The sequence below is a fragment of the Diorhabda sublineata genome, chromosome 8 (genome assembly GCF_026230105.1).
Source record: "Diorhabda sublineata isolate icDioSubl1.1 chromosome 8, icDioSubl1.1, whole genome shotgun sequence".
Lineage (NCBI taxonomy): Eukaryota > Metazoa > Arthropoda > Insecta > Coleoptera > Chrysomelidae > Diorhabda > Diorhabda sublineata.
In genome coordinates this window covers 13,559,586-13,576,894 of record NC_079481.1, presented here as the reverse complement: position 1 = coordinate 13,576,894, position 17,309 = coordinate 13,559,586, and the positions used below count along the sequence as shown (strand labels likewise).

At 32.3% G+C, this 17,309-nt stretch overlaps 3 protein-coding genes across 3 annotated transcripts; 2 read left to right on the top strand and 1 right to left on the bottom strand.

Moving 5' to 3' along the window:
- Nucleotides 1-6,976: 6,976 nt before the first annotated feature.
- Nucleotides 6,977-8,182, top strand: LOC130448248 (uncharacterized). Its single transcript, XM_056785531.1, has one exon. The coding sequence runs from the start codon at nt 6,977-6,979 to the stop codon at nt 8,180-8,182; it is 1,206 nt and encodes a 401-aa protein (XP_056641509.1).
- A 2,496-nt stretch (nt 8,183-10,678) lies between these two features.
- On the top strand, nt 10,679-13,898 carry LOC130447356 (cytoplasmic tRNA 2-thiolation protein 1). Its single transcript, XM_056784131.1, has 5 exons — nt 10,679-10,834; nt 10,889-11,239; nt 11,296-11,484; nt 11,541-11,745; nt 13,468-13,898. Exons 1-5 carry the CDS (start codon nt 10,790-10,792, stop codon nt 13,782-13,784), a joined length of 1,107 nt encoding a protein of 368 aa, XP_056640109.1. The 5' UTR covers nt 10,679-10,789; the 3' UTR covers nt 13,785-13,898.
- A 699-nt stretch (nt 13,899-14,597) lies between these two features.
- LOC130447357 (mitochondrial E3 ubiquitin protein ligase 1) lies at nt 14,598-17,047 on the bottom strand. The gene is made up of 4 exons (XM_056784132.1): nt 16,442-17,047; nt 16,218-16,355; nt 15,813-16,156; nt 14,598-14,848 (listed from the first exon to the last, which is right to left on the bottom strand). Exons 1-4 carry the CDS (start codon nt 16,860-16,862, stop codon nt 14,729-14,731), a joined length of 1,023 nt encoding a protein of 340 aa, XP_056640110.1. The 5' UTR covers nt 16,863-17,047; the 3' UTR covers nt 14,598-14,728.
- Between the last annotated feature and the right edge of the window lie 262 nt (nt 17,048-17,309).

Sequence of the window (17,309 nt, the reverse complement as noted above, 5' to 3'; positions counted from 1 at the left end):
CCTTTGACCATGTGTTGTTTTCAATTTACATTCTTTCATGTTAAACTTGTCTAGCAGCTTCTCCATATACTTCTTCTGATTAATTACTATTTTATTTTCTGTCCTTGTTATATCCATACCTAGAAAATTCTTTATTTTATCTAAATCCTTTGCATTAAATAATTCTTCAATAAATTGACTACTGTTTCCACTTCTTTTTCTTCTCCGACTACCAACATAAAGATACATACTTTTCCATTGTGATACAAATAACAATCATATTTTGATCTTTCAAATTTGTTCTTACTTGCAAAGTCATTAAATGTATCATTCCATATTTTAGGAGACTCTTTCAATCCATATAAAGATCGGTTTAATTTTAAAACTGGTGATTGTGATGCCAGACCAGGTGGTGCATAGATATATACTTCATTTTCCAAATAACCATTAAGAAAAGCTGTTGGAATGTCCAACTGTCGTATTTTAAAATCTTGTTGCAATGCAATTGATAGATTCAATCTTATGGTTGACATTCGAGTAGACAGGTTGAAATGGATGCTCCTCCTTCATCTGAAAGCCTCTAACCACCACTCTTGCCTTCTTTGTTCCATCTTCCTTCGTTCTGTATACCCATTTAGTCTCAATTGGTGATTTTCCTGTAAGTAGATTCGATTCAAACCACGTTTTCAAATTTTCGTGCGAGTTCAACTCCTTTTCCATAGCATCTCTTTAATCTTTCACGTTCGCTGCATCTTCATATTGTACTGGATCATTATCTGATGATATTAGACAGTAGGCTGTGTAAATCTCGTACTCATTAAAATGTTTTGGCATATTCAGTTCTCCCGCTAGAGGTTGTATCTGTTCTTGGTAAATACTCTTCAAAATCATTTAAAACATCTGAACTTCCGGACTCTTCCAAAGTTATTTCTTCTGAGTCATTCTCTTCTTCAATTTCAATGTTATCTTCTTTATCCCTTAATTCAGTTTCTTCATCAAATCTTATTCTTATTTGTTCATTCACGTTTTTGTTTCGATATTTCTTCGAAATTCGTTTGTTTTTCATTAAATTTCACATCTCTTGAGCAGAAAATTTCACATTTTTCATTATCCCATAATCTATATCCAGCTCCACTGTACCCTACCATTATACATGGTTGTGCTCGTCTATTTAGTTGCCCCTGCCTGAGACCCAAAAATTCTCAATCTTGATAGATCGTTGTGACCATACCATCTTGTGGCTGGAGTTTCTTCAAAATTTGCCTCAGTAGGCGATCTGTACAACTCATATGCAGAACATAGAATTGATTCGCCCCATAACTCTCTTGGTAAGTTTCAGTTGGTTTCTGAAAACTTTGTCCTTACCTTATGTAAAAGTGTCCAATTCATCCATTCTGAAATACCATTCTGCTGCGGAGTATGCGGCAACGTATACTCCAGCTGAATCCCTTTAGATTTATAAAAAATTTTAAAGTAATTAGAGGTAAATTCTCCCCCTTTGTCTAATCTAATTCTTTGAGTTATAAGCCCATGTTTCGTTTTAATGAGTTTAATAAAATTTTGTTCGCTTTCATTTTTATCTTTCAATAGCTTAACAACTAAAAAATGAGAATTAAAACATAAAAATACTTGTAACCTTCTGGCGTAGAAGTTTTTACAAGACCTGCTATATCTGTACGTATCAATTCCCCTATTTTTGTAGTTTTCTTTCCACATCTATAAAAAGGGTTTCTAGGACATTTACCTTCAATACAATTTTTACAAACTTCTGAACTATATGGTAACCCTAATTTTTTAAAACTATATTTGTTAATATCTCCTAACCTCCTGTGCCAAATATATTTATCATCATTTCCTAAATCTACATTCAAAACAAATACATTGTTACAAGACTCACAGTTAAATTTACAACCATTTTTACTAAAAGTTGCACCTTTTATACCTGATTTATTATCGAAAACTAGTTTGAAATCATTCAACAATAATTTAGATACAGACATTAAATTTGTGTTTCATACCTTGTACTAATAGTGCATCTATATTTATCTCTTTCCCTTGACATACCCCTTTGGCTGTCCCTTTTTTCTTTGCATACAGCACTTCATTGTTCTTTGCAGTTCCTATTTTTATTTCTGATGCTAAATCCATCACATTTGACATGTAAGGCTCAATTTCACCCATTACCATATGCTGAGTGCACTCCGAGTCCAAAATAAACTTGTTAATACCTCTAACAGAAGACACTGTTTAAATGCAATTTCATTGGCGACATTTGCTTGACTTCCTGTACCTCGACTTTGACGTCTAAGATGACTTCTACGAAAACCTCTTCTACCTCTAAAGTTGCCTCGTAATGACTGATGACATTCTGCTAACTTATGAACTTATGTCCGGGTTTTCCACATTTGTAACACACATATTGTAATGTATTAAAGGATGCATCAGTTTGATTACTATACTGTCCTTATTTTGATTTTATTTTTAATTCTTCATCAAGCAAACGAGATTTCACAAAGTCCATTGTTACACTGGTGTTCATAGTTTCAATCGCGGTTAATTTGTCTTCATCATCTATTTTTGATCCTATTCCTTCTACTCCCTTATTATAGTATCAAACACATGGAAATGATCCTCTAATTTATCATTTCTTCTATGCTTCAAGGTGAGTAGTCTCTTTTTTAGGGTAAGTTTTGTGAAGACACCTTTTCTTTGGAATACATCTTCTAGTGAACTTAGCATTTCCTTAGCCGTTTTCGCATCTTTTATTATGTCTATAAAAGATAGATAGATGTTTGTCACTCACACATTGCACTATAATTGACTTTGATTTAGCATCGTTGATTTTGAATTCTGATATTTCTTTATCTGAAGTGAAATCGGCTATTGTTTTTTCAAGTGTATCTTCTAATTGTATTTCTGCAAGTAAAGCTCCTTACTCTAAATTTCCAATTGTTGAAATTATCTGAGTTGAACTGTGGTACCGTTGAAATATTCATCTCGATTTTCAATCAAAAAGTTTTACCTTTTGATGAACGTTTCCTTCGCTTTTTGACTGGCCGGCGTCTACTACTTACTAGTTTCCAGTATTACCTGGGCCTATAATATGTTTGATTATTACTTGGAAGAGCCTTCTAGCATTGAAATAATGATTACTTTCTTGAAGTTTAAATATTTTATTAATATACAGGGTGATTCATTAAGAATGTCCAATCTGTGAACTGTAGATTCTAGACCTCAAAATATGATGATTCTGCTCAACATGCCTTATGCAAATATTGCTAGTTTCCAAGATACGGGGTGTTCAAAGTTTAAATGTTGATTTTCGCAATAATTTTTTGTTTTCACAATTTCTCTTTGAAAATTGGCAATTTTACGTTTTTTGGCATGAGGAATCATAATTTGCACTCTAATTTAAAATTGATAATAGAGGGCGCTAGTTACACTTGTTTGTGTTAATTAAATCAAAGTAAACTTTTTTGGGCTAAACAACTAAAATAAAAAAATATTAAAAAGCGTTAAATTACACAAAAAAAGTTACTCTTATTTGATTCATGTAACTCAATTGATTATCGAGTTATTTGCTTCTAAAAAGTTCAATAAATTTTAATTTTTTCATAAAAAAATTTTATTATTTCTTAAATATGTAACAATAACAAATTTGTAAACAAAAATAAAAAACTTCAACGAGTTACATGCAAAGAATTTCTGAAGGACATTTTTAAAACAATACCATTGTATTTAATATCATAAACATGTATCAGCATTTATTCTATTTTTGTATCAAATAACGTAAACATGTATCAGCACTATTTTACTATAAATAAGATGTTTGTAAACAATTCGATGATATTTAATGTTTATAATTACTTCGATCTTGAGATTAATTGTATTCATATAAATATTCAAAAATAAAGTTTTTTAAAAATAAATTTCGAAACCCGAAGTTTATAATTGGCGCAGTCATTCGGATTAGTGCGGTCGCGAGTTTACGCAAAGTGCGATAAAGTTCCGGCTAAGTACTCCAGTACCTCAGCACTAGATCTACGTATTCAACGAGGGACAGGACTTCAGATAGCTGTAAGTGCCAAGTCTCCTTATTATTTTGATTCCTTATTATCCATCCTTATCAGAACTTTGAATAGGGAAGAGATAATTTAATAATTTTAAATATATTATTTTATGAACGATTTTGATAAATTATTAAATACATTCAGTGAATTAAACTTAAAAGATAATTCAGAATATATAAAAATGGCAACGTCAAATCCAAAAACCCTAAATGGGGATTTATTTAAATTAAAGTTAGAAAATATTAAACCTTATGATGGAAATAAAAATACATTAAATAAATTTATAAATCGATGTGAGAACCTTATAGAGACGTATTCAGTTTATAATGATCAAGATATTAATTATCACGTATTAGAATGCATACAAGAAAAATTAATAGATAAAGCCGAGTTAATGGTGGGAAATAGAATTGAGTTGAATACATGGTTTAAATTAAAAGAAGCCTTGATTCAGTGTTTTCCAGATAGGCGCGATTTGGATTGTATTTTACAAGAATTAACGAGAACACGACCATTTAAAAATGAAAATTTGATAACTTTTGGTAACAGATTGCAATTATTAAAAAGTCAGACTATACAAATTATAAGTAATAATTTAAACTTAAGAGAAATCGATAAAAGATGTCAAATTAATCACTGTTAGAAAACAGCTTTGAACACCTTTATTGCGGGATGTTCAGGCGTTATACGTAACAATATGTACTTAAAAAAGCCTAATTCTCTGGAAGACGCTATGGCTTATGTAGACGAGTTTGAAAATTTCGAAAAACTTTATGGTCAATTTTACGAACCTAAAGTTAAATATAATAATAATAATAATGTTCAAATGAATTCATCAAGAAATAATAGAAATAATCAACATAACAATTATAATTCTTTCTACCGACAACCTAATGATAACAATTATGACAAATATAATAATTATGATAGAAATAATAATAACTATTATAATGAAAGATACAATAATAATAATAACAATAATTTCCCTAGTCAACCTATAAACGTAAATCCAATACCGCAAAGAAGACAAAACTACCCAACGAATGCGCAAGTATTTGGTCCTAGGAAAAATGTTTTCCGCCCGAACCAAATACCTGTAAATCGTTTACCTAGACCTGAACCGATGTCAACGACATCAAGAAATTTTTCTGACAGACCAAGTAGACGTATAAATAATAATAATTATTATAATAATAATAATACAAATAATAACAAATATTTTAAATCACGAAATGAACCGAATTTTACTTCTGAAGAACTATATAATAATAATTACAAAAATAAACAAGAAGAAGAAGAAGAAGAAGAAATAATTGATTTTCACCATTTGTTTGAACACGACGAAGATAATGATCGAATTGTAAATTTTCGGAAAGAGCCTCGGAAAAAAGAATCAAACATAGAAGAAATAAATTTTACTGCTAATGATCCTTTAACATATTTTGAAAATTTCATAGAAATTAACGAATCAAAACCCAGTGAACAAGTAATTGAAATAAATTTCACATCTAATAATTCATCACCAAAAATTCAAAAATTAATAAAAATCAAAGAATCAGAATTAAATCATTGTAAAGAAATAAATGAACAAGTAGAACTAGATCTTAGTAAATTATTTGATAAAGAAGAAAAAGATAGATTAAATGTAACAGAAAAGAATTCAGAAGAAAATATTATAATGGTAGAACAAATGAATAATGATACAAAAGGAGAATTAGAATTATTTGATAAAGTGGAATTAAACAATATAGGATTAGATAAAATAAAAATGAATGAAAAGAATAATGAAATTGAAGTAAAAGAAAATGTAATAGAATTAAACAGAGAAATAAAAGAAATAAATAATGATATGACAAAGGACGAAAAAGATATAAATGATGTTATGAAAATAGATAATGATATATTAGAAAAAGAATGTTATCTTATAAAACCTGAATTAAATACAAATATATTGAATATACAAAATCAAAGTAATATCATTGATAAAAGAGAAATAAATAATGAAAATGACGAAGTTGAGATTAATTATGAAACAATTAACAAAGAATTTGATAAAAATAATAATGAAATAAGTTCAAAATATTTCAATAGAAAATTAAATGCTATATTAAATGAAAAGATAATAGAAGAACAATTTTGGAAAAATAGATATTATCATTCATTGAAATGGTACGCAATTCAAGAAATTATAAAATGGATTTTTATACAAAGACTTTTCTTTCTTTTTTATTATTATGTTATAAGAATAGATAAGATTTAGAATTAATGGATAAAAAATATGTAAAACATAAAAATTAAATATTAGTAAACTTTTAGAAACTATAATAATAAAAAGTTATTATTAATTAGAATATATATAAGAAATTTAATAATATAATCCATAACTTTGTTTATTCAACTAATGGGAAAAGAAAATAATATAAAAATTCAAATTATAATCAGTATAACACAAATGAATCATTTAAAACAATACCTATAACTTTAAATGAACCCCTTAAAGCTCAACCATTTGAAATAAATCAATACGAAATTCACAATTTTAATTATTCAAAAGAAGATAAAAAACTAATTAACGAAAATTATAATTGGCACGAAACCCTAAATTTATAATTAACGCTTTCGTAAAAATCTCTGATAATTATACACTTTCACGGTCACCTGGTTTTTTGGTTCTAGAAAATCGAAAAATGGATGGATTTTAATGATCTTGGTCTCAAAATGTTCCATTTTACGGCGGATTTATAAAAAAAATTAGTAGAAATAGCTGGAATGAAAATTTCTCATAGTTTTACAGTTTTAAATCGTAAAAAACAACGGTTTTGCAAAATAATCCGATCGGCACTGAGAACTTGGTTCATGCATTGTTTGGTGGGAGCAAGACTGAACCCAAGACGCATCAATGCTATAAGGTCCATCTGCAAAGTTTTATGAGTGCGTTTTCCTGCAACTTTGAAGTTCTTGACTCGGAACAGATTTGTCACGCCATTCCATCCATTCCTAAAGGTCTATGGGTATCTGAACTTCGCGAGAAGAAAATCGAGTTGACTGACTACAGAGAGGGCTCAATTGGCATTCTTGTTGGAGCGGACGTCGCGGGAAAGTTACTCACCGGGAGGCCCGAGGTATTAAGCTGTGGTTTGGTTGCTATCGAAACTAGCCTAGGTTGGACCATAATGGGCCGCGTTAATGAGGCTGAGACAAGTTGCATGGTTAACATCACTTTGCACTGCGCCCAGGAGTTCGACCCTTCTGATATGTGGAGGTTGGATGTGTTAGGTATCGAGGACCCCGCTTTGGTTAGTACCAAAGAAGAGACAAAAACGCTTGCGCGTTTGCACTTCTTGGAAACAGTTAAGATATTACCTGATGGACGATATGAGGTATGTCTTCCATGGTTGAAGGAACATCCCCCGCTGCCTCGAAATTTCGATCTGGTCCGTGGTAGACTTGAATCGACTCTAGCCATGTTACGTAACGGTCATTTGATGAAAGAATATGAAGCGGTGTTTCAAGAATGGCTGAAAGATGAAATTATTGAAGAGGTACAGCTTGATAAGTGGGATTTCGGACATTATTTGCCTCACCGAGCCGTGGTTAAGAAAGTCAGTACCACCCGAATTCGTCCTGTTTTCGACGCTTCGTCCAAAGAGAAAGGTAAGCCTAGCCTGAATATGTGTCTAGAAAAAGGGGACAGTTACGTAGCGTTAATCCCATCGATACTTCTACGATTCAGACTGAACGCAATAGGCGTTACTTCTGACATAAGAAAAGCCTTTTTACAGATTTCTGTTTCGGAAAAGGATCGTGATAGCTTGAGGTTCCTATGGAAGGACGAGGCCGAACAGATGAAAATCTACAGTCACAGGAGGGTGGTATTTGGGGTGACCAGTAGCCCTTATTTGCTAGGGGCCGTTATTGACCATCATCTCTCAAGGTGTGAGGAAAAAGTGGCTTCAAAAGAGGTTCCTTATGACCGATCTGTCATCTCGCAGCTGCGCAAATGCTTGTACGTTGATAACTGTGTGACTTCGGTTGATGATGAGAAGGAACTTTTGGACTTCATGTCGCAAGCCAGGGAAATTTTTCTGAAAGCATGCTTTGATCTTCGTGGATGGGAATGGAGCCTCTGTTAAGAGACCTATAATTCCTCGTCTAGAGCTTCTGGCTGCAACAATATGGGCGCGAATGGCTTCTAGTATTGTAAAAGAGATTGGCGATGTAGAGTGTCATTTTTGGTCAGATTCTTCCACGGTTCTGTGTTGGATCAAGAAAGAGGAACCTTGGGGAGTATTTGTGTTCAACAGGAAATTCGTTCTCTGACTGATCCTGATACGTGGAAACATGTGCCAGGGGCGATGAACCCAGCAGATCTCCCTAGCCGGGGTTGTTTTCCTGAAGAACTTCTTGACTCCAAATGGTGTGAGGGGCTGCGTTCTGAATAGCCTAACTGCGATGTCCCTCCTGATGAAAATGAAGTTCAAATAGAAAGAAGAAAAACGCCTTTGATTTCAGCTTTATCCCAAGAACCAGGCGTGCTTTGCTGCTAAAGATTAGCCCGGTACTTCTTTTTTTATCACCGGATCGTTCGAATGGTTGCATGGATGGTTTCTGTGAAACAAATATTCAAAGAAGGAGAAGCGCTCTGGAGAGCTGTCTTTGTCGGAAATCGCAAGAGCTGAAAAGGTGGTTCTGAAATCGATATAGGATGGTGCTTTTGAAGGGCTAGGTGATAAACAGCTCAACAATTTGAAGCCACACAAAGATAAAGTCGGACTTATGCGTTTGAGAACCCGTATTTGGGCGAGAAAAGACCCTGAAGACTTCCGTGCATCCTATATTCTTCCTTTCCAGCATTTCATTGCTGACAGATTGATCCACGACTTGCACACGCAGAATGGACACATTGGAGGGTAAGGTCTTCTGAACCTTCTAAGAGAAAGAGAAGAATTGTGTCTGCGTGTGTGATATGCAGGCGTTATAGGGCCAAGGCATTGGAAGTCGAGTCTCCACCGCTCCCGGAAAATCGGGTAAGGGACGCTCGTGTGTTCGAAATCAGTGGTACGGATTTTACTGGTCCACTCTACCTTAAAAATGGAGACAAGGTTTGGGTGCGCATATTCAACTGTGCTGTTTATCGTGCTGTTGCGCGTTGGGGCAGGGAGTAGCATCCCGCGGTTTGATGAACCAAATTGAATGGCGCTTCAACCCACCCACAGTAACATGCTGGGGCAGGTTCTGGGAACGCTTAATAGGAATTTTGAAAGTTCATCTTCGCAAAATTCTGGGACAGGCTTCACTCACTTTTGAGTGTACTGCTGTACTATCAGTGAGTGTGCTGCTTATATCAATTTTCGCCCCATCACCTACACATCGGATGACCCGAATGATCCGGTGCCTATTACTCCCCAAATGTTCATTGGAGATATTCAAGAAATGGGTGTCCCTGACTTGGACGAAGTTGATGCGAAGAGTCTACACAAAAGAGTTAGACGTCGCCAAGATACCAGAGACAACCTAAAGCAGCGTTTCCGGTCTGAATACTTGGGCCAGATGTTCATGACTTCCAGCAATTTGAAGAATCCGAGAAAACCCAAGGTGGGAGAAATAGTCCTCATTGGCGCTGACAATCAGAAGCGGATGCATTGGCTGATGGCAGTGGTTGAAGAACTGATTCTTGGTGTTGACGGTAAGTGCCGAGTTGTCAAGCTTCGAACGCAGGATAGCCAACTGACGCGTCCTGTCTAGCGAGTTTTTCCCTTAGAAATTCCTCTCGAAGAAGAAGGCCAGCTTTTAGCAGAGGTCGAACCAGAAAGTGATTCTGGTGGTTCAGCTACCGGCGGTTCTCCAGTTGATTCACAAGTCAAGGTCGTCGCTTCACCACCCCAAATCCAAGAAGCTCAGCCTATTAATTCTGAAGACCCTCCGATGAAGGTTCATCATGTGGAAACCAGATGTGGAAGGAAGGTGAAAGTTCCAAGTCATTTCTCCTATTTCCGTGAGTTATTTTCAGTTCAAGTGTTTCAATTTCTCAAAGTTTGAAATCGCTTTCAAGTGCAGTTTTTGTGAGAAATTTAGATGTCCTTAAATTTAGTTTGATAGTTGAGTCGCTATTCTCCTCAAGGTGGGAGGATGTGGAATTAGTGTCTGTCATGGTTGTAATCGCTTTAGTGAAGTAAGTGGTTGTTGTTGTTGTCGCTTTAATCGCATCGTTAGTAGCCTCGTGTCTTGTCAAATTTGATATATATAAAAAATTTAGTTAAAAAGTTTGTCAGCCAGTGTAATCTTCAATAGTTGCGATTAAATAGTTTTCGTTTCTTCTGTTAAGTTCGTATGTTTGCTTGTAGCTGGACCCGATTTCCCAAACACGAGTAATAGGTCATTTTAGAATGACTTAACAACCAGCCGTGATATTGTCTTGAGATATAAACATTGCGTTATTTACATTTAAATTATGGTTATATTGGTGCTTCATTTTCGTTTTTTGGCCAAAGATATTCATTTCATTAAAAAAGCGTTCGAAACAATTTACTAAAAGCCTTTATGTATCACTTTAAGTCAACAGCCGTACAAAAATTACAGCATGGCAACAATGAAAAACATCTGTCATAATTCTCGTAAAGAATAGTTTCATAAACTTCCGTACCATATGATGTAGCGCCACTAATCAATGTTTAATCTTTGAGGTTAGAAAAATTAATTTCAATTTTTGGTTTTTTTTCAATACATAATAAGAAATTGAAATGCTTACATGTTCAGCGAAATGTGGTAAAAAGGCCGTTTTAAAAGTGAGCAGATATAATATATAATTTACATCGTCCGACGTATTTATATTTTTTCAGAGGCCTAAAACTGGAGACGTTTTATGCAGGGAATGTTTTTTCGAAGCTTTCGAAAATGAAATACACTTTACAATTACTAAAGCTAAATTATTTAAGCCAAATACTACTGTAGCAATTGCGGCTTCTGGTGGTAAAGACTCCACTGTATTAGCACATGTAATGAAAACATTAAATGAAAAATTCAACTACGGACTAAATCTAGTGCTTTTATCAATTGACGAAGGAATAACTGGATACAGAGACGATAGTTTAGAAACAGTGAAACAGAATCGTGATGATTATGGGATGCCTTTGAAAATTATGTCTTACAAAGATTTATATGGTTGGACAATGGATGAAATTGTAGCGGAGGTCCGTAAAATTTTATATCAGTATTTTTATCGATTGTGTAATTGGAAACTTTATAGATTGGTAAAAAGAACAATTGTACTTTTTGTGGGGTATTTAGACGACAAGCATTAGACCGAGGAGCAAATTTATTGAAAGTAAATTATTTAGCTACGGGGCATAACGCTGATGATATAGCAGAAACTATATTAATGAATATCTTGAGAGGGGACTTAGCTAGATTAAATAGATGTACTTCTATCATAACGGTAATATAGATATTTTTTTAACTAAATAATTTAATTCATATAGTTGTTTACTTTAGGATAATGGAGATGGTATACCAAGGGTAAAACCTTTGAAATATTGTTTTGAAAAAGAGATAGTAATGTACGCTCATTTTAAAAAATTAGTTTATTTTTCTACAGAATGTGTATTTGCGCCCAATGCATATAGAGGACATGCAAGGGTACTGCTTAAGGATTTAGAAAAAATTGATCCAACTGTGATAATGAACATAATTCATTCAGGTAATTTTATCCTTAATAAATATTGTATTTTTTAATATAAGGTAAGAGCATTGTAGCCAGAGAGTGTACCTAAAGCTGACACTTTCTAGTTTGATCCTCAAAATAAAAAAAAACTATCATTGTCTTCATCTATCTGTTAATAGGTACTTTAGATATAGGATCCTCTTCATGTACTTACCATGTGAAACAACTTAAATTAAACCAAAAATAAATGAGATGGCTCTATTTTACAGGTTACAACTATACAATATAACTAAAATTTTTCCGATATTTTTAAAGTTGAATTGTTCAAGAAACTTATATAAACAAAAATGAGTAAAGACAAAAAAAATCGTACAATTTTCATGAAGTAGTGCTTTTGGTTAACCTTTTGAGGAAATACAAAGAAACATTTGAATCCAAAAGAAGTGATACAATAACTTTGAAGAAAAGAACAAAAATTGGGAGGAGTTGACAAGGGAATTTAATGATAAAAATAACAAAAACTGAAATTTTTTCTATAGAACTACAATAAATTTAAAAAGTGGGACAATTTAAAGATTCGTTTGAAAATAAATAACTTTTCCTTTTTTCAGGCTGTCAAAAATGTTGATAATTTCTGTAATATCATCGTTGAGTTTATCAAATATTCAATCTTTCTATCAAAACCCTTAATAATATTGTGAAAATATAAACAATTTGAAAAAGAAACGTTTCAATCCTCTGTTTCACGTTAAACAGAAGTTTAAACTACCTCCACTAACGTTTAAACTAAAGTTTGTCAGTAAACGCCTATAAAATGTGAAAATATAGTTTAAACTGACGTTCGAGGTTTAAACTTCACTTATAAAATAGGGCCTTAGTGGAGTAACAAAACATGTATGGGTTGATGTCAGGTAAATCATGATATTTTTGTGATTTCTATTAAGATTTTGCTACAGTGAGCACTCTTCAATACAGATTTTCAAATTGAGAGTATATACTTGATATTTTTAGTTTTCTATGATTTTAGAGTAATAACCATTCAATTACGGAGCTTGAAATCAAATCTGGGAAGTGTAGTGCTTGGGTACACATATTTTGGATTCGTATCAGTGATCAATTTATTATATTGACTATAGGTAAATTGAAGAATAGGTTGTACACATAAATAAATTCGAAAATACGAACAGCTTTGTTTAATTTCACATGCTTAAGATTGGCATGGAGCAAGGAGCGGATGTATTCAACTCTACCTGCCTGCAGAAATGGTATACCTCTAGCAATTTCTACAAAACAGTTTAATGTACCAAGAATCACTCTTTGGGGAAAATTTCAAGGCAAATATCCTGAGTGGAAAAAAATAGGAGTTTCCCCAACGTTTCCTCCAAACAAGAATAAAAAATTGTTGGATGGATTAAATTTATGGCAAAGAGGAAATTTGTAATAACAAAGATTAATTTAATATTGTGTACTAATAAACTATAAAGATATAAATATGAAAATTAATAAAAATATGCATGAAATTTCAAATTTTCTCCTAAAATAGAACAAGATTTTCAAAAACTCAATTTATAGTTTTTCATAAAATAATCTATAATTTTCTTCAACTTTTTACTTCTTAGACCTTCTTGAATGTTTTTAGTGATGATTTGTCTCAATTTTGTGTCATATTCTCTATAAAAATCAATTTAAAATAAAATAAAAATTTATCTTTCTCTGGAATTAATCTAGTTTGATTGTGTATAATCTATTTTTTTTCAGGTGAAACTATTAAAGTGAACACAACGGCAAATATGCCAAAATTAACTAATTGTACTCGATGCGGATACGTATCATCTCAAGAAATTTGTAAAGCATGCATTTTACTGGAAGGTTTAAATAAGGGATTACCCAGATTGGGAGTCGGAAAATCCAGTAAAGTAAGAAGGATACTTAAGGAACACGAGAATAAAGGAATTAGTACAGGGACAAATCAAGAGAATTGTGTTGATAGAGAAGATAAGAAATGTTTGTGTTCTGGAAAACAGGATTTGAAACAAATAAATATCGAACGAATTGTACTGGAAGATTTAAAGTAGTGAATTGTTGAAATAAATTATTTTTCATGATATATGTAATCAATGATTATTGTGGATGCTCCAAGAAAATGAGGAAATTGGTAGTTGAGTTGAAACCGAATTTTAAAACTTCTAGGTAGTTTCTGATTGAGATTTGTAGCTGTAGGTAAGTATGCCTTCTCTCATTTGAATTGTTGAACTAGATCATTATAGATAACAATTACAATGACATATTTATCTTTTTAAATAAGTGACTTGGTGATCCTCAAAAAATTCCTGATTGTTTTAATTTTTTTATTAATGAAGGGTATTCAACAAAGAAAGAAAGATATATGTTATGTAATCATCAAACTAACTGGCAGTAGTTCAAAGATACTATCAAAAAATCAACTTAAATGTAACAATAAAGATTAAAGAAGAATTAATTAAAAAGAAATTGAAGATCTGATAACAATAATACAATAGAAATAAATGCAACTAAGTAAATAATAAGATTGTTGAGAAGAAGCAGCTAAGGAAAACTTGGAAAATTACAAGGCACCTGGATAAGAAAGTTTGATCAAGCAGTATGACTATTAGAGAATTTGCTAAAAGAATTTAAAAATAATGGCTTCGAAGAATACTTGCAAAACCGTCAATACAAAGTGAATATATTCTATGAAAAGCCACTAAAAATATCAAACAACCAAGACAACAATATCACCCATAAAAAATCAAATAGAAGTTGGACAAGAACGGATAGAGAAGGAATCGGTGTTTGGAAACTACTTATAAGAAGTCCTATTGTGTTCTTCATATATATAAAAAAATCATTTGATTGAAAAAATCTGAAAATTTCTGTGTTTTAAAGATTTATTTTAATACAAAAATAACACGTGTTAACCAAACATTATTCATTTGAAATATATAACACTTAAACACTCGTCTGGTAAAATTAGATAACATAAAACAATTTTTTTTATAATTTATATCACATATGCAACATTTTTTTTATCGATATGCGTTCTACAAATTGGACAACTTTCGGTAATATCCACAGCACAATCTTCACACAAACAAACATGTCCACAAGGTAACAAAATAATCTAAAACAAAAATAAGCATTAAGTAAATTCTTCAAAAACAGCTCCAGTATTGATGATTTTTTTTATCTTCAAAATATTTTTACTTATTCATGTACTTTGGAAACTGGAATAAATGGATGTTTTTATATCACTTTCGAAAAGAATTATAAATTATTATTAATATGCAAATTGTTATAAAAGATCAAATATGAGTGTTTTATGGACACAGTTTCAATGTTCTTCATTGCAATGCTCTTAAATCAACTTTCAAAGCACTTTTTTCATTCTGGCTGAGGTAATTTCTTCTTCTGGTGCCGGAACAAAAACAAGTCATTGGATACTCATCAATTTAAATTCAATTAAGAGAGAGTGAAAAGCTTTATTGTCAAAAAATGTTTGTCCATTTCTAAACAAAAGCTTGTAAAAAACTAAGAAACAAACATACAACTAACTAAATAAAGTAACAAATAAATTGAACACCAATGTGAGAGATTAATCCTTTCTTTGAATATTTCTAAAGTTCCCCTGTGGAGTTGACATAACCTTATTCTTGTTTAACCGGCGCTACAGTCCTTTGAGAACCAGGGACTTTTCAACAATCGACTCTCAATACTTTCTGTCTTGTGCATGGTGTCTCCAACGTCAAACCCTTAGCTGGATCTTGTCCACCTCAACTGTTTTTTCAGTGCATATATAGAATTTTTTTATAAAAACTAATTGATCAAATTATTAAATAGATCATCTTTACTTTTTGTCATCTCTAAATTATGTCAGCATAGGCCTGGGCCTCACGGGATAAGGAGTAAATCCATCACTGAATATACCTAATATTACTTAACTAAGCAGTCTAATATGTGTTATTGTTATTTTTGAAATGTGTTAATATTGGTGTGTATTGGTAGTGTTTAGTTTTAAACTAGACGTTTTTGCAAAAATTTTCATCTAGTAGAGCTGAAACAAACTTAAACTTGAACTGTTTACATACCTCTTTAGGATTTTCTCTACAAACAACACAAATTTGATTCTCAGGTAAATCCCCATCTCTGATTTCTCTCCGCCTTTTTCTTCTTGACAATTCCAATTGAAGTCTTTGCCTTTCTGCTTCATCTTTTTCACCTTTTATTTTCAAGTATTTTCTTACGATAAGTCCTGTTAGCACTAAACCAATCGATCCAAACAATATACACAGTAATCTATAATTTTTCTTAGATCCGTTTAGTTTTTTTAAAAGAGAAGTTACACGCATATTCGTCAAGTAAAAAGGTCCTCCATTGCTCGGGGGTTGTAACTTCAATTGACCATCTTTTCCCGTAACTAATTCTCCTATACCTGTAGATTTAACAATAAGAAAATATTCTATATGATGATAACGAAACGATTGTAACAGTACCTGTTATCACAGTCCCTGTCCTAAGCATTTTCTCTGTAGATTGTACCCCTCTTTGTCTAACTCCAGCAAAGAAGCTCCAAATATGATCTATAACACTAGGTACTGTCGGATGAAAATTATCAGCAATTACGTCCATATCTAAAATTATTATCAGATCATTAAAGCAAAATACAATTTAGAAACAATAAAATCAAAATGATCAAAATTTTTATAATTAAACAAACCTAAAACATCCGCAGCTAAAGGATCACAAATTTCAATTAAAATTCCTTTGGTTTCTAACGAGAAAGGCATAACATTATGTACTTCTTGGATAACTCTTTCAGAATCTGCCCAAAACCCTGCAGTGCTTCTTTGTATAACGTGCTCTTTAATCCTTAATAATTGTACTACTCCCGAAATATTCGGATTTGAATTGCTAATGATGGGGTTTCCTAGAGGTTTGACTGTACCTCTGATAGCTACATACGACAACTTCCCTTCAGGATGGGTATCTACTATCTCTTTAAGATCTTTGTTAATTTCTAAATATGGAGCACCTTGTATTAAAGCCATCGCATTTTTATTTTTGTAATACTGTTTTATACAAGCAACTAAAATTAATGAATCTATTCCCAGCGCAATGCTTTCCGCCAAGTACTCCATAGTTATAAATTTACTACAAAAAATTTTACACTAATTTCTGAGGGAATTACTTATTATACAACATAAAAATCTTATTGTATTTTAAACACGTTCCATTTATTTTTATATGTCTTCCTAAACATTGTCAATTTAAAAAAAACATTACGTGAACTATCGACTCTGACATGATTGTCTTCTTCTTTTCTATTTTGGCCTCTACATAAACAGTATTTGGCCAGCGCTAGTTATTGCTTTGATTTATTTGAAACCAAAGCTTATACTTTTTCTGTTTCTTTTTTAATGACTTCTATTCTTCTTGTGAACTAGACATGTTAACAAAAGACAATCACAACAGAGGTTAAAACTCTTCTCGCTCAGGAGCAACGCCGAGCATTTCACACATTTGGGATGTTGCCTCAGTTTGGAAAAATAGGACCAGGGTCTTAATAGGAAGGATTCTTTTTTGAC

What these genes read in the sequence shown, in the direction of transcription:
- LOC130447357 (XM_056784132.1), bottom strand. Translation starts at nt 16,862, where the DNA reads ATGGAGTACTTGGCGGAAAGCATTGCGCTGGGAATAGATTCATTAATT. An exon ending in TTTAGCTGCGGATGTTTTAG is followed by an intron (nt 16,356 to 16,441) that starts GTTTGTTTAATT and finishes TAATAATTTTAG; the next exon opens with ATATGGACGTAATTGCTGAT. An exon ending in GTAGAGAAAATCCTAAAGAG is followed by an intron (nt 14,849 to 15,812) that starts GTATGTAAACAG and finishes TTTTTGTTTTAG; the next exon opens with ATTATTTTGTTACCTTGTGG.
- LOC130447356 (XM_056784131.1), top strand. Translation starts at nt 10,790, where the DNA reads ATGCTTACATGTTCAGCGAAATGTGGTAAAAAGGCCGTTTTAAAA. An exon ending in GATGTACTTCTATCATAACG is followed by an intron (nt 11,485 to 11,540) that starts GTAATATAGATA and finishes TGTTTACTTTAG; the next exon opens with GATAATGGAGATGGTATACC. An exon ending in AATGAACATAATTCATTCAG is followed by an intron (nt 11,746 to 13,467) that starts GTAATTTTATCC and finishes ATTTTTTTTCAG; the next exon opens with GTGAAACTATTAAAGTGAAC.
- LOC130448248 (XM_056785531.1), top strand. Translation starts at nt 6,977, where the DNA reads ATGAGTGCGTTTTCCTGCAACTTTGAAGTTCTTGACTCGGAACAGATT.